At 34.5% G+C, this 22,351-nt stretch overlaps 1 protein-coding gene across 5 annotated transcripts in view; it reads right to left on the minus strand.

Annotated features, from left to right (window-relative positions):
• Positions 1 to 1,755: 1,755 nt before the first annotated feature.
• Positions 1,756 to 22,351, minus strand: part of CPEB2 (cytoplasmic polyadenylation element binding protein 2) — a 56,284-nt gene continuing 35,688 nt past the window's right edge. For 2 of the 5 annotated variants that reach the window (XM_039838168.1, XM_039838165.1), the window contains 7 exons: positions 21,983 to 22,006; positions 14,365 to 14,535; positions 13,142 to 13,231; positions 8,695 to 8,813; positions 8,301 to 8,415; positions 5,515 to 5,696; positions 1,756 to 2,748 (listed from right to left, as the gene is read on the minus strand). In XM_039838168.1, coding sequence (XP_039694102.1) covers positions 2,521 to 2,748; positions 5,515 to 5,696; positions 8,301 to 8,415; positions 8,695 to 8,813; positions 13,142 to 13,231; positions 14,365 to 14,535; positions 21,983 to 22,006 — 929 coding nt within the window. In that variant the 3' untranslated portion in view covers positions 1,756 to 2,520. The remainder of the gene's footprint in view (positions 2,749 to 5,514; positions 5,697 to 8,300; positions 8,416 to 8,694; positions 8,814 to 13,141; positions 13,232 to 14,364; positions 14,536 to 21,982; positions 22,007 to 22,351) is intronic. The other 3 variants (XM_039838167.1, XM_039838166.1, XM_039838169.1) reach the window with 2 other exon arrangements.

The raw sequence follows: 22,351 nt of genomic DNA on the forward strand, positions 1-22,351 counted from the left end.
AAAAAAGAGGTAGGGGACAGGTGGGGAAGGAACGAAATATTAGACTAACAAGCTTTAATTCTAACAGAAATGAAGGTAAAACAAACCATACATTTCTGTCATGTTTACCCGTGGCTAAAAGGGTGTTTTATTACATTTCCCTTCATTCCCGATATTTATCTGTTTAAGAAGGGAAAGAGATTTTCAACATCTCCAATTATTTTCATCATATAATTTATTTTAGTGTTCATTATTTAATACATGAAAAGGTTCTTCAATTTTAAACATTAAGCAGAAATTATGAAAATAAAGTTTAAAAATCTGCGAAATTAAATATCTAAATAATTAACATTGCAAAACTACTGATTTCTTTTCTAAATTCCAAAAATTGAGGTATAGCAAAGGAGATGTCATCAGTCAAAAAAAGTGTGCCATAAAATAGCTGACTGTTGGAAAAATCTCTCATAGAGATATAAAAATAGTGCATAACAAATGTCAAATGGATCAAGGTTGGCAGGGTTAAGGTTAGAAAAGAATACTCCAAAAATCTGGAGGATCATGGTTAAGTAACAAATAGGGAACATCGACAAATAAATTAGTAAAAAGCTCTTCTGAAAACAGCATCAACTTTAAACATTAAAAACTTGAACCACAACCACAATAAAACAGCAGAGTTAGACATGAACCACATATTTTTACAGTACAAAAAGCACACCAGAGACAACCAATGTTAAGATCAACACTTTGCTCACGTGAAGGATTGTCCCAAGGGGCTGCTCGGAGACAACACCCTTGTAATTTTCTCTCTTTAGAGTCAAGAATCTTAGTTCTGCATTTTTTTAAAAAAACATTTACCATTGTTGGGTGCTTTGCTTAGATTGCAGAGTAACTCTTACATTAAAATATAGGGACTAGTTGCATTAAAAATGCTCTAAAGAGAAAAAATATCACTAACGATATTCTAATAGTGTTCGGTACCAAGAGAAATTCATTAACTATTGCATGTTTCCATGTCATTTCCCCAAAACTGCAAGCAAAGTCATTACCAAAATTCCTTCATCAAAATTTAAAAAAAAAGTAATTCTTAACCGTTAAGAACAACAATGTTCCATGCAACAGTGACCCCAGTTAAGACAGAAGACCCCAATATACGTAAGTCAAACACGTAAGCAAGTTCAAGCCAGATTTCACCATTGTCTTTAAGGTAAAATTGAATTTTATGCAACTAGCCATCTGTATATTTCCCCATCTCCATTTTGACTTTACTTAGGTTTACTAAAGTTTTGCATTCTTCTATAAAGTTTGTTTGTTTAAATATGGGCTTCTTGTAGGTCTGACATTTGGTGACTGGTTAGCAGTGTGCTGGCCATCTTTGGTTTATAAAGGATGTCTTAACCATGAACTATCAAAGGGGCTAAAATCAACTTTCTTTAAAATTCTAGGATTTTTCTTTTATTCAATCTTTTATCTATACTACATCACAGGAGTTAGAACCGCACATCACAGAATTGCACAGGGATTACAAATATTACATCCAGTCTGCATAAAATCGAATTCCACTACTGACCAGATCACAAAATGGCTGCACGCTCTAATCTAAAACTAATTTGCATATTGTACACATGTAGGACATTTTTTAAACTTGAAGTCACAATAATGCATGCAAGTTTGCTTTTTTAAACAAATTTTATAATTTGTTCATGCTACCTAGATTCAAGAGAGCTTTTTTTGAACATTTGCAATACCTCACCTCTTGTTAGTTAATAATTCTAGTGCATGCATATGGTGTATACAGGTAAGTAAACATGCATTTTTTTCACATTCTAAAACTATGGCAGTTTAGGCCATATTGTGCTGCCTGCATTTCATCTGCAATGCAGTGTGTCTCTAACGTTTTCAATCCCGTATTAATAGGTGGCATTTACACATAACACCTATATAGCAGCAAAGCTAATACAGCTTGTGATTAAAAATGTTTAAAAATAGCTAATAAATCAGATTATCTTGAGGTATTATTTCTTGCAAGTCAAAATGGAGAGCAAAAAAAATCAACCCTAATTTTAGTTTATGTATACACTGAAAATAGCAACAATAAAAATAAGCATTTGTAGCAGACATATTCCATCTTCACTATTATTTTGCTACCTTTGGTAAATTACTGGGGCAGATCTTGAAGTTAAAAACCCACGTTTAGAAATAAGTGCACGCTTCACCCACTATATAGCAGCAGACTGTTTGCCCCTACGCAAAACATTCTCATATCTAATTTTAACTTTACATATAAAAATAACTTGGAGAAAATACAAAAAAACATTTTATTTTAACATGAAAATATCACAAAAATTAGTAAGCCTGAGATGTAGGGTTTTGGTGAAAAACAAGAGGCTTGTAGTGTTTTGGCTGCTGATAGAGATGCATGTGTTGATAGCCGGGGTGAAAGCAGAAGAAAGCACTCATCTCTTCTGCACGTCAGTGTCCTCAGACACAGTAAGCCACATGCACCCTTCCTTTCCGTGTTCACCGGAGGCCGCTTCGCTATTCCTAGTTCCAGCGGAAGTGGATCTGACGTGGGCGATCGGCACCTTCCTTTACCAATGGCTTATGGAACTCACGTCCTGCACGCGAGTGGATGTTTGCCCAACAGAACTCACAGTAATACTGCAGGCAAGTGACGTTGGCACAAAAAAAGGGGGCAAATTTTCCACCACAGCGCGCGCCCTGGCACTCATCACACATCTGGTCATCTAGCACATATGGCTTCACCTCCACCTGGAAAAGAGAAAGTGTCTCATTCAGTTGGCTTCAGAGATCACAGTGTTCTAGAGAACAGGAGCAGCACTAAACGTCGGGACAGCAGGCGGTTTCCCAGGGCAACCGCTTTACCATAGTGGGTTAAAAAAATAAAATCGTTTTGCTCTCGCACTAATGATCTTTTCATGTTTCATGTCTATAATTGATCATGTGATTAAATGAGCACTTAGTGTGGTAACTATGGTAGTTTTGGTATTGTACTCTTCAGAGGACTATAAACTTAATGGTATATATTATATTTTCCAGTATAATACTTTTAAAATTTAACTTTTAAAAACTGTAAAAATCTAATTGATTTGTAAAACATCCCATCTTTGCTTTTCTTAAAGTAACAATCTGAAAAGCTTCGTATGTTAATATTTTCATTGGTAGGAGTAACCGAGTAAAAAAGTAAAAGGGTATCAAGTAGTCATGGAGACAAATGGGTTTTACATCCTTTTTCCTCATTGCAATACCACCTGTAAGATGGGGCATAACCCTAATAGCCACTGATTATGGAAGCTCTTCTCTACTGCAGGTGACGGTCATAAGCTGCTTGTCAATCTCTGGTACAGCACCAGAAGTGCAGAAAATGTTCCCGAGGACATGTCTAGACTTCTGTGAATTTGTAAACCATTAAGTCAAAATCCCACTGTGAAGACCTGAAGTGTAGTACATTTACATATGCTTTCTGGGTTTCTTTCTCACAGTTATTTCTTGCCATGGGTTTTAAGCAACCTGAAGATGGTTTCTGTGCTGTTTACTTCATAATGACTCATAAAATGCTAGGTGCAGGTAGGTACTCAGGAGTCACTTCCTGTAAAACTACTGAATAAAATTTCACAAATGCAAGGATTTCAATTATTTGCATTTTTTAAATTCTAGATATTTTATGAAGCTAATCTACTTGACTCAAAATCATAGACATCAAAGAAAGAAAACAGCACACTGACGCTGATTTGTGATTTTAGAGTATAATCAAAATCTATTTCTAATTAATTATAATCACTAACAATTAAACCTTGTATGTGTAAAAAGTTTCATTAACTCTTCACCTATTCTTATTTTCCATATCTTAGTAGCACGCATCTTAAAAAATAAACTTTTCTCAGATATTTCAATGCCTTTTTAAGAAGGCATGCGTTTCTCAATTTACTTGCTCTGCATTGAAGTTGCTCTTTAAGAATAGTCTGCCCCAAATAATTGGTCCTTCACTATTATTTTGGAAACAAAGTGGTATGAGGTACGACACTGAAACAATCTTTTCCCTCTGCTTCAGCATATTAACAACTACAGTTATATACAACGTAAATAATTTCCTTATGACTGTATCACTTCTCTGCAAAAACAGGGCTTACACTAGATTAGTGGGTTACAGCATGGCCATGGCCGATTAGAATCACCCAGGGCCCTTGGTCGCACCCCAGACCAATCACAGCAGAATCTGGGTGGGACTCACTGGTCAAGGTTGTCTGAAGTTTCCAGGTGAATTTAATGTGCAGCCACAACTGAAAGCCACTGGATTAGAGAAACTCTAAGGTTAAACCATTTCAAAAAATTTCATGTGCATGTCTGAGTAAAACTACAGCCCCTTCTCTTACTTTTTTTCTCAATATTCTAAGTAACAATGTAAACAAAAAAGCCACTATGAACTGTGCATGTATGAACTGAACCTATGCTGTACTTTTCAAAATGGGATGATTTGACAATGAAATTGGTGACACTTATAGAGTCCATGGTCTGGTCAAACAGCATTAGTTAACCAGCTCACCTGACCCCAAAATAGTCTTTTATTGTACATACGGCCTCAGAGAAGAAGCTTCAAGACACTGTTACACTAGAGAAATAAGAAGCCACTTAAGCTATATCTACTAATTTGGATATAAAAAAGTTAATTTACCTTGTATTGTTAGTACATCTCATCTGTACTATAAATGTAGACATGATTATTTTAGCATACTGCTTAAGTTTGTATAGAACGAATCACAGATTTTAGTATAAAGTAATTTGTAAAATAACTGAGTTTTGTTCATTCCTTTCCTCTATTTTATATCATAATCAGTACTAAAAATTATTCAGTGGGGTGGCTTTCAGTTAGCATTCACAGGACTTCCTAAAAGTTCTCATTGTGATGACCTAAGCAATGCTATTAAAGAGTGTTTTAAAGTTTAGGACAATTATTTTGCATACTTATTGTGTATATTCAGGGAAATATACACAATATATTTTTATTTTAGATTTTACAACAAATAAAAAGTAAATAAAATGTAAATGCACTTAGTAGCAAGCTCTGTTCTAAGTGCTTCTGCATATGTGAATTTATTTAATCCTCGGAATAACTGTAAGGGAGATATTTATTATTGTTTTCCATTTTATAAATGAGAAAAAAGAGGCACAAAGGGAGTTAATTTGCCCAGACTGAGCAAATGGTGGAAAGGGGACCCCAGGCAGTCTGGCTCCAGAGTGTCCAGACTCTCCAAACAAGCTCTGCCCCCATGGTTATAGAAGGATATTAAGCCTTATTGGCGGATAAAATTTCTGACATGCCTTAAAATGACATTTATATTTTCAATATTATACCTAAAGTTTAAAGCACATTCAAGAATTTTACATTTCAGAGGTATTTTGATATAACATATACCTTTAAGAGTTATTCGGTGTTTGAATTATTTAATAATTCATAGGGTAGTGAGCTTTGATCAGAACTTACTACAGGAGATAAGTGATTTCCCAATTGCCACTTACACGTTTATCAATATCACCATGCTGGAGCTGGACGAATCGAGCACTAATGGCAGCAATGTAGCTCTGTTGATTGGAGAAAGCAACTCGACCAGCACCTTTTGGGTATTTTAGCTCAGGATCTGTATCAATTCCTGCGTAACAAACCCCACCATACAGCCGGTCCATGATCATAGCAAGTTCCACTTCAAAAGGAAGAGAAGTTCACATCAAACATGAGAGAACACAGAACAACTTTAAAAAAAATTAAGTCAATAAGATAAAGAGTTTCATGCTCTTTTCTAAATCCTACCCTCTCACCTGTACACTAGATCTCACTTGCTCTCACTACAGAAGAATCAGATTGGCAAGTCTCCTAACTTTCTGTACCATCACTTTTTCTCTCTATCCTGGATCCTTTCCAAGTATGCTATAATTTGTCCCATCTTAAAAAAAAAAAAATCTCTTAACTGTTTCTCTCAGTGACTGCTTCATTTCTGTTCTGTTTATAGCAAAACCAATAACAAAAATTTCTCCTATATTCCTCAATCCCTCTCTTCCCATACTTTGTTCAACCCTTCATAACCAGACTTTTACCCCATAACTCCACTTCAATTGCTCAGGTCAAGGTGACCCTCCCAACTGCCAAGTATAATGGCCGATCTACCTGTAAGCAGTACTGAACATAGTTAATCTCCTCCTCCTCCTTGAAATCTTTTATCCACCTGGCTCCCAGGATACATTACTGCAGGATTCTCCTTCTGCCTTCCTGAAGGAAGACTGTAATTCCTTCCTAGTCTTCCTTGCTAGTCCTCCTCAACTCCTTGACTTTTCAATGTCCGAGTACCTTAGCTTCCAGTCCTTGGGCTTCTCTCTACACTTGTGGCTTTGGTGACATCATGCTGTGTCATAGCTTTAAATACCATCTGTTTTCAGCTCCTAAATTTCTTGAGTCTGGGCTTCCCTCCTCACCCCCCGAATCAAGATAGACTCATCTATGCAACTGCCTACTGGACTCATCGCTATTTCCCAGACATGTTAACACGCAGTGTGTTCAGGGAGGCCTTCCTGATCTTCCAGCATCCCATTACACCTGCCCGGTGAATTTTTGCTGATTCAGTTAATAAGCAACGGAAAGGATGAAGTTGCCAAGTGGGGACCCCTGGCTTCATCCTCCCTATTTTCTCTTCCCCCACTGCACATTCAATCCTTTGAACCTGATTTTCAAGACATATCTAGAATCAAATCACCTCATCTCCATCACTAACATCCTGTTCCAAACTATCATTACTTTTCATCTGCATCATGGCAATAGCCTTATTTCTTTGCTTCTGATTCCCATCTCTCATCCCCACCCAAATCTATTTGCAAAAGAGCAAGTGTGAGTCTCTTAAAAAAAAAAAATTACACACACATAGGTTTCTCCCGCTATCTGAAAGTAGAGGGTTCCTATGAAACCTTTCGTAAAGGTTAGCAAAATTTAAGAGCAAAAATCCTCTTTGGGTTTCTTTCAGTTAACTAAAACAGGTACTAATGTAAGTGTTTTGTAAAAGAGAAGTAGCGCAAAGAAAACTTTGGAAAGGCAGCGAGACACCTGCATCAGATACCAGTGACTCAGCTGAAATGTCTCTTTGGGAGGCCTGCACGTGGCTTTCTCAGAACACCACTGCCACTAACCCAAGTTATCTGTCTCCTGGACTGGAATATTAAGCAACTAAATTGGTCTATGAATATCCACGCTCCAACTAGCTCTGCCCTCCAGGAGTCGTGAGCTAGATTGATCTTTCAAGAATACTAATGTAATCATGTCTGTCCTTCGATCAAAAACTCTTCGTCGGTTTCCCGTTTCTGAGGATAGATACCAAATCAGCCTACTAGACCTGTATGACCTGACTCCTGTTTATTTTTTCAGTGTCTTCCTGTGTCTCTCCCCTCACTCCCTATACTCCTAGTCGGCCACTCTGGTCTTCTTCCTGTCCCTCAAACACATTCTGCTTCCTCCCACGGAAGACTTGTGAACATGCTTTTCCCTTTATTTGAAAACCCTCGCAACCCTTCCTACCACCCCAAAACTACTCCTTCTGTTCAATCTTTAATGTCAGCTCGAATACGAGTATCTTCCAAATGTCAGACTATAGTGCATTCCCTTGTCAGATGCTCTTCCACTCCCTACAGTCTTTCTTTGTAGCAGTTATGTTCTGTAAGTATTTACTTATGTGAATAGTGTGAACCTGCATCTCCCATACTGGAGAGGATGTTCTCAGTGATGGCAGGCACCGATACGCTTCACAGGGTATAGGGTATCATAAAACTTGCCTGTATAGTGGGTATTTACATCTATAATTATGTTCCTCTATGACATCTTCCAGTATATCTCTGGTTCCTGGTTACTGATGAACAGAAGTTTATCACTCACTTATCTAAAGTGCTATTAAAAAAAAAAAATCCCATATTTCTCCTTCAAATACCAGAATCAACCCACATAAAATAAATACACCAAAAAATTCTCATATCTCAGAGAGTAACACTTAAGAAGTCAGAAGTATTCGACTAGATTCTCCTTACACAGTCTGTTTGGAGTGAGCTATTAATATCAATAGATGAGTGTCCAATTCTCCAGTTACCTGACGGCTTCGAGAACGATCTTCAGAATTCGTCTCAGAATCCTGCAGTTAGCAACTCCTGGAGCAGAGCATGAGGGCCTGTCCCGTGCCTGCCCAGTACTGCCACGTACACAACAGCTACCAATGTTTCCTGAATTAATTCATACTTAAATTTTTTTAAACACAATTTGTTACCATTCTACTTACCAGCTCTTAATGGCCTAGGAACACCTCCAACAAAAATTGTTTTTCGAGGATCCAGAGGCTGAGAACCATCCATCACGAAATCACTATCACTTAAATTCCAAGGACGGATCTGAACCTATGAAAACAAGAACATTACTTTATTGGGTCTTATTCCCTATACAGCTTCTGCTGTTTTGTGCCAGCGAGCAGTGGTCCTCTCATTATTTAAAATTCTGAATAGTTGGATTTGGAAACAAATTATTCTTATTATTTATCTAGAGACTATAAATTATCCAAAATTTTAAAAAACTGAATTTTTAACATGGTGGTTTAATTTTTTTCCCCCAGTAACAATAATTTCATAACAGTTTTGGAAAACTTGCAGTTGTAGCTTAGAGTCGGTAGTATTACTTACTGGTTTGTCTTTGATGGTAGGGCTGGAAACACACAGATAGAGTTTTCCATCTTCTTCAATACAAGCATCAATTAGTGCCTGAACTGAGCTCTCTTCTTGAAAGAGAAGGAATGCATAGCCTATAATAACCATGAAAAATGAGGCAATACGTCAAGTGTCAAGGTAAGTGATTCTACTCGAAATTCCATTACTGTTTAGAAAATATAAGCTTTTGAAAAAGAAAAAAACAAAACTATCAGATAGGACTAGAATCATTAACACTTCCTACAGGAGAACAGAATATCCTATGAGATACACACAAAAACATATACTCAGTAAATTAACGAGCTAGTTTATACACAGCATTTACTATCCAGTACTGTGCTAAAAGCTTCACGTTAACTATTTTATTTGATTCTCACAAGTCTATGAAACATTATTCCCATTTTATAAAAACTGAGGTACCAAGTGGTTAATTATTTGCTTGAAGTCAGTTACATAAGCAAATAATTGGCCGAGTAATTTTAAACGCAGGTCGGCCCCGGTCTCCCACGCTATTTGTAGCAGTGACAGTGCCTTCTTAAAAAATTTCGAAGGGTTAATCAGCTGATCACTTTGGGAGCTGAAGCTTCCTATAAATGCCCTCAGGGTAAGAAGAGCTAGAGCTCACTTTTGGACTACAGCATACCTGGAAAGGCCCAGAAATTTCCATTAAGTAGAGGGAAAATTCCACAGTCAACCTGGCAACTTCCAAATGATACTAAGAAAACTATCCTAGGGAGCTCAGAATGAAATGGGTGCCTTTGGAATGGGCCAGAACTTTTAAATCAAGTCTCAACTTGGGTGAACAATTTTTCCAGTCTGGCGACTATCTGGTCTTGTAGATCTAGGCTCTTGCTTAAATTCCTGTACCATTGGGAAATGAGCCCTTCCTCCTTTCCTTGTGACAACCAATCGTCAGTCTTTAATCAATCATGCACCCAGCCGGCAGAACAGACTTCATTATAAAAAGAAGGCATCACAATTCACATTCCAAGTTTACTATTATGTGATGATTATTTCCAGCAGCTGGTAACTATAAATGACCTAAAAACACCCCTTTCCTTGAAAAGATTTCTGTGCAAACAAACATGGAGCATGGTAATCTAGTCCTCATACGAAGAAGTCGTCAAGCAGCCCATGTACATCTGTCCCCTTTAACAATGGGAAGTGTGAGATCACGCTTAATGCAAAACTCAAAAAACATGGCTTATTGCCAATCATGGTTTTTATTGCCACAAAGGTTGGATGTGACACAAAAGTACTCCATTTTAATAAAATATATTACTTGATTGCATAAATAAGACATTAAACCAATTTACACAAATAGAGACTTCCAAAGGAATAATTATGTAAGATTGAGAAACACATTTTAGAGCCTTTTTAATTGCTAGAAACAATTTAAATATGCTTGAAAAATTTTTCTAAAAGAGAAGACTGGTTTTAAATGAAGGCTTTAATTTTGACACAAAGCTAAGCATTTGAGAGCTATAATTGTTTCGTAATAATTGAGAAAATATAAGACTAATTTACTAAAATAGTATTTTAAATTTAATATTTTTAATGTTGCTTAGGTTTTGTGATGTTTAATTTTTATATAATTATTTTAATATTATTTAACTTTAAAATACTTTGAATTCAGTATTTTTAATATTGCTTAATTATTTTTGGGATTATTAGCAAAGAAATATTTGTATCACGAAGACTAAGAAACGTGGCAGGTATATTATAATATAGCTAAGGCAAGCTATTAAATATTAAAACACTCTTACCAAAAATAAACCATCTAATAGTTCTTTAGAATTTATTAGAGCAAGCCAATACTCGCATAGGGTGAAATTCATTCATTGCAAAGGAAACATACATATGTGTGGCTCAAAATTTGAAGGCTAAATCACTGCCTAAATTACAACGTAGCTTCACCAACTGGATGCCTCTAAACCAGTGTTTTCCAAACCATGAAAAATGATGAATTACAGCAATGACGAAAATGTTTGAAAGAACATGATTTGGGAACACTGGTCTTTGGCAATGGCTACAATTAGCTAAAAACCTATGACTTGTCATGTTAATATTTTTGTTTTTTTGCTTTTTATTTTTTCGGTTTGAGAAAATAAGCTAACAACCACCATGAAAACCACAATGGCAACAATAGCCACAAAGCCAACAAGCATTCTGTTTTACTAAATTTGTGCCAACCCAACTTCCTACGCTTATTATAGTCCACCATCCCCTTAAATGAACAAGAAGCTCATGCAAAAAAATGTGTATCTGTCTCCACACTAACCAATTCTAATTCTTTTTTAAAGTTATATTTCAATTCCTGCCTGGAACTCTGTTCAATGACTTTTTATCTAAATTTAACAATATCTTTTAGATTTAGTTCAAAACTGCCCAGTGCAGCTTTCCCTTAACCACTTTAGGTCAAAGTAATTTCTCTATCCTATACTATTTATAGTTATTTATATCATGCATCAGGCAATTATTAATCCACGATAACAGAATACAAAGATAAGTAAAGATGGTCTTAAAGACTATTGGAAGAATCTGATATTAATAAAATAATCGTATATTTTTAAAGTTGTAAAAGTTTAATATTGCAACTATGATGAGTGCTATGAAAGAGTATAGTGCTAGGATAGTCTACATCTTGATTTGACCACACTAGGTAGGTCCTGAAAGTCTCCTGTGAGCACTGATATTTAAGCTGAGATAGGTAAGGGATATATATAGATGCAGAGACACGGGAAGAGCCTTCAGGCCAAGAGAACACCACATGATAGCTCTGAGGCAGAGGAGAGCAAGGTCAGTTCGTAGAACCAGCAGAGAACACAAAGCAATAGCGCAAAGAGGAAACTAGAGAGATGGGAGGCCAGTGGGGCGAATGCATTTTACCTCTACCCTAACGATAAAAGAAACCGACGAAGAATGCTAAGCAGAGGAGCACAGAGGAGCACCATCTGATGGGTTAGAGAGATTACTCTAGCTGTACTAGGGGAGAAAAACTGGAGCGAGCCACAGATGTGGACAGTAGTCACATGACTGGAGTAGTCCAGGCAAGAAATGACGGAAACTTATGCAGGAACATTAGAAACTAACATCCATTTTTATTGCACACTCAATAAAATAAACTTCATAAAAGGACAAGATAGTAAAACTGTGGACAACAGATTAAAACTAAATGAACAAACGTCTATATTCATATGGAGCTAATTTTCTCTCTAACCCAAGGATTTGGGATCTCCAATTCTAGTAAACTCCTAAATCATGTGAAAATTCAATGTATATGAAGAGAAGTCTATGGCTTTTGTCAGATTCTCATAGAGGTCTGGGATCCAAAATCCATGCTCAAAAGATATTCTTAATTCCATAAGTATAAGATCTAAAGGTATAAAATATTACTGCATTATTACATTTCTCTAAAAAATTGTATGAACTAGCAATGTAGGTTATATAATTCTCAATGACAATAAGTGGAAATGGCCCATATAATTCATTGCCAGAAACTCTTAGCTAGTTTTTGTGTGCCAATAACTCTAGCATGTTTCCTTTCCCAGAGCCAAAATCAAACCATTTAATAAATCTTTTGGAGTCTTTTCCAGGCTTGAAAATTCACTCAGCCTTAAGAATAATAGTGTGTTTTTTCTTTTCTAAAATTATATTTCAATCATACTCAAAGAAAAGTCTTAGTCTTTCAATCTCCCCCTTTATTCCCTTCAGAGAATCCGCCATTAGAAATCTGACTGACTGGAACAATATTCAACTCTTTCCCCTCGTCTGCCCTGCTCACCATGCCAGGGTCCTTCCTCTCTTGCTTTGTTGAAATGAAAGTTAGCATGATTCATGATTCTTGTACTTTGGTGACCAGCCACAGCAGTATCCTAGCCATAAGTGACTAGCACATCTGTGTATCTTCTTAATATTTTATATCTCCATATAATTGGGGGTTTGTCGACCAGGCACTTTCTCCTCTATCAAAATTCACCAGCAGAGTATATTATGCTCTGTTGTGATCTGCTATTATTTGGACCACTTAAGTAAATCTTGCAATATTTAAACTATTCATTCATAGGTTTATATTTTAGCCTCACTTCATACAGTCTTGATTTCACTGAAAGTTTTTTATAGGTCTGTACTCAAGTTATTTAGAATGATGCTTTAGACAAAAAAAAAGAAAAAAAAATACTGAAACATTTGAGTCTTGGAAATCATCATCAAATCATTGTAGAGAAAGCACAGCAAGTCTCTTGATTCCTGACTGGCTCCCTCACTCGATACATGTGACCAGCTTCTGCAAATTACTCTACTTGTCTTTATAGAAAGATGTAGTCATATCCAATTTTAAAAGAAAACACAAAGTAACTGATATTGTCTCTTTTGCTCTCATAAAACTGATTCCCTAGCAAATATTAACAATAAAAATCGTTACCTTTTGGTGGAAAATAGGACTTGCTTTCTGCTTTATGAGGCCAATCTACTACCAAAGGCCCAAATCTTCTGAAGCTAGCAGTTATTTCATCTTAAGAAAGTACAATAATATGCATTAGAAATTAGTTTTAATGATTCATTCTAAAAAATCCCATATTTTATAAGTTACTTTAAAGATTTAATGTTTAAAAGGACCAAATATCCTAAGATAAACTAGAATGTAAACACTTAAAAAATGTTCAGTATCCCTACTAAAATAATTCACAAAACTTAATAGTTATTTTAATCAAAATAAATTCATTTTTAAGTAGCACATTGGCCAGAGTAATTAATTCAGTGTGACCTTTGAGATTTTATAAAACGTTATGTAGATACTACGGATTTATGGTTCACCAAATTATAAATATCACAGGCTTGAAAAACATGCCAACATTATATTAAATTAAATTAAGAGATTCATTGCTGCTTGATAAGTAAAATCTTATAGGGAAAAAAAGGTGTACTGAAGCAAGATGTGAAAATTTATAATACTCCTAAAATATACTAGGGTTTGACACATGCATGCTAGGTAGTTTCACATCTCATGATATGTGATATGTTCCATCACATGGAAACCCTATTATACTGATTAATGCATAGAATATGTTTGTCGATATCTGAACTGCAACTTAAAAATTTCCCAAAATGTACCAACATCTTCTCTACTAGTTGTGAACAAAAGTAGCAGATTCCCACAACCCCGCAAACATTAGATAGTGTTATAGCCTCTTTCTTACCGATTTCTAAGAGCAGTTATTCTTAAAGACATTAAACTTCTGACTACCAAGCACTGGAGGCAGAGTTTCATGGTTGGTTACTTTTATTTCATTGTATGTGTGTGTGTGTGTGTGTGAGCATATTGTACTCATACAAAAATTTTAAGTTTCATGTAAATTATATTCGAGTATGTTCTATATTTAAAAATATAAGTGCAATATGACATAGGGTATGAAAATCTTATTTATAAAAAATGCTCACAGTAACAATATGCATTATAAGAAATAATGTAAAGAAAAAAACTTCAAAAAAAGTTATTTGTTCAATTACCTCCACATTTCAACAGGCGACAAAATATTTAAACAGAGATGGACATCTATTATAACTGAAAAGCTCTAGTGGTAAAAAATTCCCATACCCCCGTTCCTATATTTCAGGATTTTTTTAAAGCCCCAATCATTGCCTTACCTTCATCAATATCTGGAGGAAGACCACCAACAAAAACTTTTCGAGAGAAGCGTTCAATTCGCTCTCCGTTTTGATGAGCTGAGTAACATGTGGGTGAGTTTAAAACACCAACTTGATCATTATGACCATCATCCAGCAAGCCATCATCTATTGGAAAGAGGGAAGAACGACCTAAAATATAAAAACAAATATAACTTGAATCTCAGATCTTAGAAAATGATAAAGTTAAGCATAAAAATAGCGATGAAAAATTCAAAGGCTTAAAAAATGAAGGTGACATAGGCATAAAAAACAAAGAGAAATTGATAGTTTAAGGTTTTAATTACTTGGATTCGAGGGAGCAGCAGTCTGAGCAATGACTTAGAAAAAACACAGTCATATGACCACAATTATACCACAAGCAAACACTAGATCACTAGTGCTTATGGAAAGCAGCAAAAATCTGATGTATGGGGATGGTTAGGTGGAGGTGTAACAGGAGAAACCTTTTAGAAATTGGTGGCAGAAAGGAAATGGCACAGACTAAATCGATAAGAGTACAGAAAAAACCCACTTGCAGACTACAGTAAGGACAAAGGCAACCAGCGATACTGGCATACAAAGTCTTGCATTAATTTATTACACATGTGCCAATGATATAAACGGGCAGACAGGGCTTCTGCACATGTGCAAAACAGAAAAAAACATTCCTTCCAGGACTTCAGTCTCCATTTGAGCTCACCCTCCAGGAGTGTACCCCTGTATGGGCACTTCCTGCACAATCCTCTGCAGTCATCCTGAGGTTTGACTACGTGGGGATCAAAAAATAAATAAGATGACCTAGTAAATATAGTCCCCTGCCCTCAAGGAATGTATATTTGGAGAAGATAATATCTACATATGTAACTATAGCTCATGTCCATAAGAAAGCTTCAAAGTGTTTCGGAGGAAGTATGCTGGAGGAAGGGAGTAGTCTGACTAATAAACGAGTAATTTCTTAAATCCCCAAGTGAAATTGAATAGCATTTTTGGTAAAATGGAAAGATAGCAGTGCTTGCTGAGGGTTTAGAAAGGGTAGGATATTTATAAGGAGAGATATTTGTAAGGACATGCTTTTGAGTAAGTTTTTCAAGTGGAAGAAAAAAACATAAGAGGAAGTAGGAAAAAATAAATTTAAGAAATAGACTAGTCAAGGTTGGCTGAACCATGCTGGAAACGAGGAGAATAAAAGCTAGAAAAACTCTTTAAGGCTAGAGTACTTAGCACTGAATGTCAAACTAAAGGAGACATTTTATTTAGCAGGTGATGAAAATAAACAACTGGATATAGGTGTTCAAGCAATACGATAACTTTTCTTGAGCTTTAGGAAGACCTATCTTAGCAAATATGGTTAAGACAGGTAGAAATGAGCAGGTTAGAAGTTCCTCAAAAAATCCAGGAAGAAGAGATGGCACAGGTAACTGTAGCAGTAAAAAGCAGATGGGAAACAGAGAAAAAAATGAAAAGGCACCAAAAGTTTTTAGAACATGAATGGTAAGAATCATCAACTAAATATAAGGACAGTAAAAACCAGAAACTGGTACAAGAAAGGGAAATATATTTAGATATGTAAAGATTCATATGCTGATAGGATGCTCAGAAGTAAATGTGTGAAGGTTGCAAAACAGAAGGGAGAAATGAAATAAGTCATATTTCCAAGGAAATAAAGAGAATTAACTGCACGGAGGTGAGAGTTTAAGGTTCATTGTAGTATCACTGACAATAACACCCCAGGAAAATGATGAAGATAATTCCTTGGGAAACTTACAAAGAAGAAATGGAACATTAAATGAGAGAGAGAAAGGAGTGGTAAGAAAAGAGGGAAGCCAAAATATTATTGTGACAGAGTGCCAATGAAAAATAATGTAATAAAAAAAAAAAAAAGAATGAAGAATGTGAGATGTTAAGATAGATTCTGAAAAATGACAACTGTGTTTGAGGACAAGAATCATCTTTGAAAGTAGCAGTTTTAATAAACTTGTGTGGAGTCACACTGCATGTAGAGCTTTTTAAAGCAGACATCAAAAGAAGATGATTTTTTACAAGTTTATTAGAGAAAGAGAAAATAAGAATGTAGACAAGTTGTTTTCCCTTTGTGATGGAGTGAAGGATTGTTATTTTGGATGAAGAGACAATCATATAATCTATGGTGTGTGCCTTAATATATATAATAAGTATTTAATATACAATGTAATGTTATCACCTTGAAAAATATGGCACATAATGAAGCAAATGATATAAATGAGGACAATCTAAAATTTGATGGCCTGCATAGATCTCGAGTTGGGATGAGAAAGAGCGAGCCTACACATGTCTGTGAACTATAGCTAGGCTAGATGCTGCAAATGAGAATTTGAAGTTTATGAGATACAAAAATAAGGAGAAAGATCATATTGAGTATAGAAATAAGAATTATTCTAGATTCAAATTCAATTTCCATTAGTTGTCCTTAAAGATACCCATGTTTATCAAGTAACTTCATAAATATCAATTTAACTTTATCAATACTTTTGCTATCAGAAATAGGGACTAATGAAAGACAAAAGTCAACATTTTTTGTGATTAATGGAAAGAAAGCTATTCAAAATTAAACTATTTTACTTAACAAAATAAACCTCATCAAGATCCATTAAAAATAATACTAATTGTAAATAAATGGTTCAACTTTCTAAGGTTGGACTTTAAGTAAATATCCCTAAAAAGGAATAGGATGAAGCAGAGAAACAATATACATACTAATGTTTGATTAAAAAATGACGGATCCAAATTTTACATTTATTTCAGACATTCCAATACTCTGGAAACCACTGCACTTTAAAGTGTCCTAACATGCATACAAATTTAGCAGTCTCATAGATACAAGGAAAAAGTCTAACAGATTTTTTCATGAGAAAAAATATAGATCATAAATATTTATGGTTCATGAATACAGTGACCAAGGAAATCACTATATAAGCAATGTCAGATAGAGAGGTGACTATAAAAAATAACAAACTTTTATGTTAACTATAATATTGGAAGTATACTTATAATTACATTGACAATTATTGTATATCACTAACTACAATAAATGACTTTTTACCTTGCCAATTATACTTTCCTATAACTCAAATTAATATGATTATTAAAGAGGAACCACTAAATAAGTATGTCCTTCCTGTACGGTATATCTTAAACATACTTTCTATGAATTATACACACGGAAATTTATTGCATAAAAATGACTGGCAATAAAGGTAAAATTATATGTGCTGAGAGTAGAATTTGATTATAAACTGATTTAGACTAAAATATTTACAATAGTTTTCAACCGAAACTACTTTTTTCCTTTTTTTTTGCTCTGAAACTAGATTATATTTTCAGGTTCTTATACCCCAAAAGAATGAAACTGAATGATAATAAAAACAATATAAAACCTCTGGGATGCAGCGAAAGCTACATACTTAGAGGAACATTTCCATACTTAGAGGAAAATTTATAGTTTTAAATGCATATTAGAAAACAAGAAATGCTTACAATAAATTATCCTAATTTCTGCCATAAAGAAGACAGAAGAACAGCAAATTAAATACAAAGAGTAGGATAAAAGAAACAAAAAACAAAAATCAATGACATAAACAACAGGTACTAACATGAAAGAAAATTAATAAAGCCAAAAGTTAGTGCTTTGAAAACTTATAAAATTGATATATTTCTAAGTAATACTCGTCAAGAAGGAAAATTCAAATGATCAATACTATGTATGAAAAAGGGAACATCAATCAACACAGAATCTACGAAACTCAAAAGGTTAAAAATGGGAATAATATAAATGCTTTTATGCTAATAAAGTTAACAACTAGAGGAAATAAATTCCTTGAAAAAATAACCTTTAAAAATTGGCACGAGAAGACATATATATATATAATATATAGAATTAAACAGATATAGAACTGAATAAATAAGTTTAGAACTAAATGGTTCAATAAAATTGCTGTTATTTGTTCTATAAAAGTCTGGCTCATTCACCAGTAAAGCCATCTAGGCCTGGAGTTTTCTCTGTGGGAAGCTTTGTCTTTAATAAAGATATAGATTTTATTTCTTGAACAAATGCAGAACTATTCACATACATGTATGTGTATAAACATACCTATGTACACATAAATGAAAGGCAAATCAAAGTTTTGTAATAGAAAAAGGTATAAAGAGAAAATATAAAAATTAATATAATGTACTATGAGATTCTGATCGTGGTAGTGAAGCTAATATTCATACATTAATAATTATACTTGACTTTCAGATTTTAGCCTTATTCTGGAAGCCCCAAATAAGGACATTTCCCAACATATCAATGGGGGGAGGCAGGAGAGAAAAATAAAACACTTGCATAAAATTAATCAACATATAGCTTGAAGTTAAGCATGGTTCTTTGATGTCAATGTATTATCCTGTACTTTTATTTACTGGATATTGTTCTAAATGTTAAAACGCAAAGCAGACTATATTAATTAAGCATAATTGTGAATTTTCTTCCCATCTTCTGAGATTGAGTGGCCACTGTGTTGGGGTAGCTAGCCCGCCAGTACGATGGCACAATTTTTATTTAATATACAAGGATAAAAATATCTATCAAAACAAAAGAAGTAGGTCTGGGACTGAGCTCTCTCAAACATCAGCAGTTTAATCAGATAGAATCACTGACCAGGCGTGTTTCTCCAAAGAACTTAGAATGGAGCTATAAGGTTCATTCATCACTTAAAAATATTTTGACTCAATAATAGGTTTGTTCTTTCCTCATAGAGGATGAATAAGATACGTAAACTAAAAAAATCAATTATAATGTAGTACCCTACATGTCTTCGTAAATTAATTTCCAGTATATTTGCCTTAAAATTAAGTTCACTAAAATAATGTTTCTTTTGAAAATTGGTATGGCTAGTACTAAGTGTAGAACAGGTAGAGTCAGTCTTTTCAAGGAGGAGGGGTCAGTAAATTTTTTCTGTAAAGGGCCATACATTCTCTGTTGCAGTTACTCAATTTTGCCATTGTTTGTAGCTCCATAGCTATTAGACAAAAAGTAAATGAATCTATTCCAATAAAATTTTTTTTAACAAAACAGGAGGCTTGCCATGTGGATCATGCATAGTTTGCTGATTCTTGTCTTGATTACATTGGACTTTTTTTTTTTTTCATGCTTTGGAGATTTTGACCATTCTCAGATAGTTACCAAAAGTGTTTATCAAAGATAAAGTATTTCGACCTTGAATTCATCATAAAAGGATTTGGTAGTGGTAATATTAGGGGGTATATCCACATGCTAGCAACTTCGCAAAATTGTTTATGAGTCAAATGAATTCAATTAAATCTAATCAAATCAGAAAATCCTGGGTCAACTTAAAGCGATACATAGTATATGTTATTAATACTTCTTTATTTATTATAGCACATAAGTCAGAATGGCTAAAAAGTATGAATAAATCCAAACTCTCTAATTGAACTTCCATAGTTTCACTACCTTTAAAATTATTTTTTCTATCTTATTCCAAGCTTTGGGTTTACCTACATGATATTCAGCATCATGAACTAAAAAAGTTCTTTATTTCTATCATTTAAAATATTCTATTTATTTTTATGCCATCTGGAACACAGTAGACCTTGAAATCTTTATTAAAAGGACAGATTGTAAGAGAGAAATAGTTTAGGTTGAGATATTGCTTAAGTTATACTCCACACTTCCCTCCACAACCTCCACCTTACTGCAAACCCAGGCCAGTATGTTCACTTTCAGAATGGACTGGAAGAGACATTAAACAGACAATAAATACAAAAGATAGTTTTCCATATATTAAGGTCAGCTACTCATAGTTTTCCGCCTTCCTAATCCTGGCCCCTAGCAGCATCGAAGTAGAAGTATTTGTGACTAGAGAGACACGTAAGGGAGGAGCAGGTTCCAACTGAAAAGCAGGAAAAGAAATCTTTGCTCTTCCTTAGTTACTTCCAGTATAATTCAGTGATTCTGTGCCTAGGTTTAAAGGTGAGTTAGGCGGCAAGTAAGAAGAAAAAAAGAGTTCTTCCTAAACTGGCCTACAAAGTTAAAACGTCTTGTGAAACTAATACCGTTCACCTACCAGTGCACTGGTAAAAAGCAATGTCTTATTTTTGGCAAAAATTATATCAACTCAGTGTGACATATCGCACATGAACAGTAGATTTGGTATGTATGGGTTTATTTTTTTAGAAAAATGACTAAGTAAATGAATAAATGCAGTTCCTTTAATGGACCAAATCTAAAACACAAAGCCCATAAAAGGGGGTCCAAAAGAGGGTCCCCCCTGGTGGTTAAAAGATTATCAGTCTATATTCTCCTCTCGGTGGCTCATAACAATCTTTAGAAAGTTATTCAGCCTCAGTTTTCTAAGTCCTGAATTTCAACATCTCTAATTTTTTAGTTGGAAAGTAAAGAATCAAATTTAGTCAATCATTTGAAGAAAGCAGATTCCAAAAATAAAGTTAAATTCAGACAATGTAAAATACAAAACTGGAGATACTACTTAAGAATATAAGATACTAGTTTCTATCATCTGTGGTGGCAAATGCTTTTGCTTGTTTTCAAAGTATGTGCACTCATAACAGATAAAAAGAAATTGAAGCATTCTCACACATATAGAAAATGTATCAAAAGGCACTTTTATTACTGTCTGTCCTCCATGTCTCAAGGGAGATTCTGGAGGTCAAGGAAAACCTACTTAGTTTGACACTTAAGACAACTATAGAAATATAATTATTGCTCACTTAGAGAATAATCTAGTGCATGGTTACTTTGTTTCTCATCCCATCTACCTTTCTCCCTTCTCATATTTTGCATATGAAAAAAAGATGCTAAGTTTAAACCACAGAAAATGTCAGCTGCTTTCCTAGGAACTTTAATAGTCCAGCATCACACAGTCCTAGCTTTTCCATAAGGTAATAAGCCCAAGGACAAGACTGTTGTGAGAGAGAGAGAAAGTGTGTGCGTGCGTGCACGTGCGCGCGTGCGCGTGTGTGTGTGCGCGCGCGTGTGTGTGTGTCTGTCTGTCTTAGAGCGGGGCTGAGGGAAAAGGATTATATTCTTAGAAGACAGAGAAATATTAGCGATATAACATCTATATATTAGTGTTAACAATGTATTTGGTATTTATTATTTGCAACTGGGTCAAACACAAAACTAATAAACTAGAGTTGTAAATTATGTACTATAGATAAGACAACCAGTTATAAATTTAGAGAATTGAAAAATCATATCGTATGCCACCTTCACTAGTATTTATTAAACATATTTCTTAAGCAAACTATAAATGACAGATTTATTTTTTAAAAGAGATAAAAATAACTTTTTAAAAATAGTTAAAATCTGGAAGTTTAAAAGGGATGATTTTATTAAATAACCATATTAGTATGAAAATGTGCTTTAAAGGTTAAGAGATTTAGGATTCAAAACTTTGACAACACGTGCTCAAATCAAGATACAATTCTTCTGTGAGTTTTCAGACATTACATAATAAATCTTGGAAAATTAATTACAACATTGATCAGTAAAACCCAATTAGAAACAGTTATACCATAGCAAACAGAAATGCATTACCTCGTCTTCGCCCATAACTCCTTGCTGCATGTAAACAAAGGACAAATTGTAAAATGTCAGAACTAAAATAAGCCCACATATACAACTACTTGTGATATGAAAGCTATGTGGGCATCTGGAAATTAATGCTACTTTGTTTTCAGAGCTACAACAATGTTACCATATAACATCTGCGTGATGTTTTACAATTTACAAAGCACTTTTATTATATACATCATTTAAACTATATAAAAAACTGAAATTAACAGGAAATATACAGTTTATTCTCATTCATGTTAAAATTCATGAATATTTGTTTCATTACTTCAGGATAGGAATATGTAACACTTTACAGTTAAATAGCATCACATACAATTTTTCCAATGAATG

The sequence above is a fragment of the Pteropus medius genome, unplaced genomic scaffold, assembly GCF_902729225.1.
Source record: "Pteropus medius unplaced genomic scaffold, Ma_sr-lr_union100, whole genome shotgun sequence".
Taxonomy (NCBI): domain Eukaryota; kingdom Metazoa; phylum Chordata; class Mammalia; order Chiroptera; family Pteropodidae; genus Pteropus; species Pteropus medius.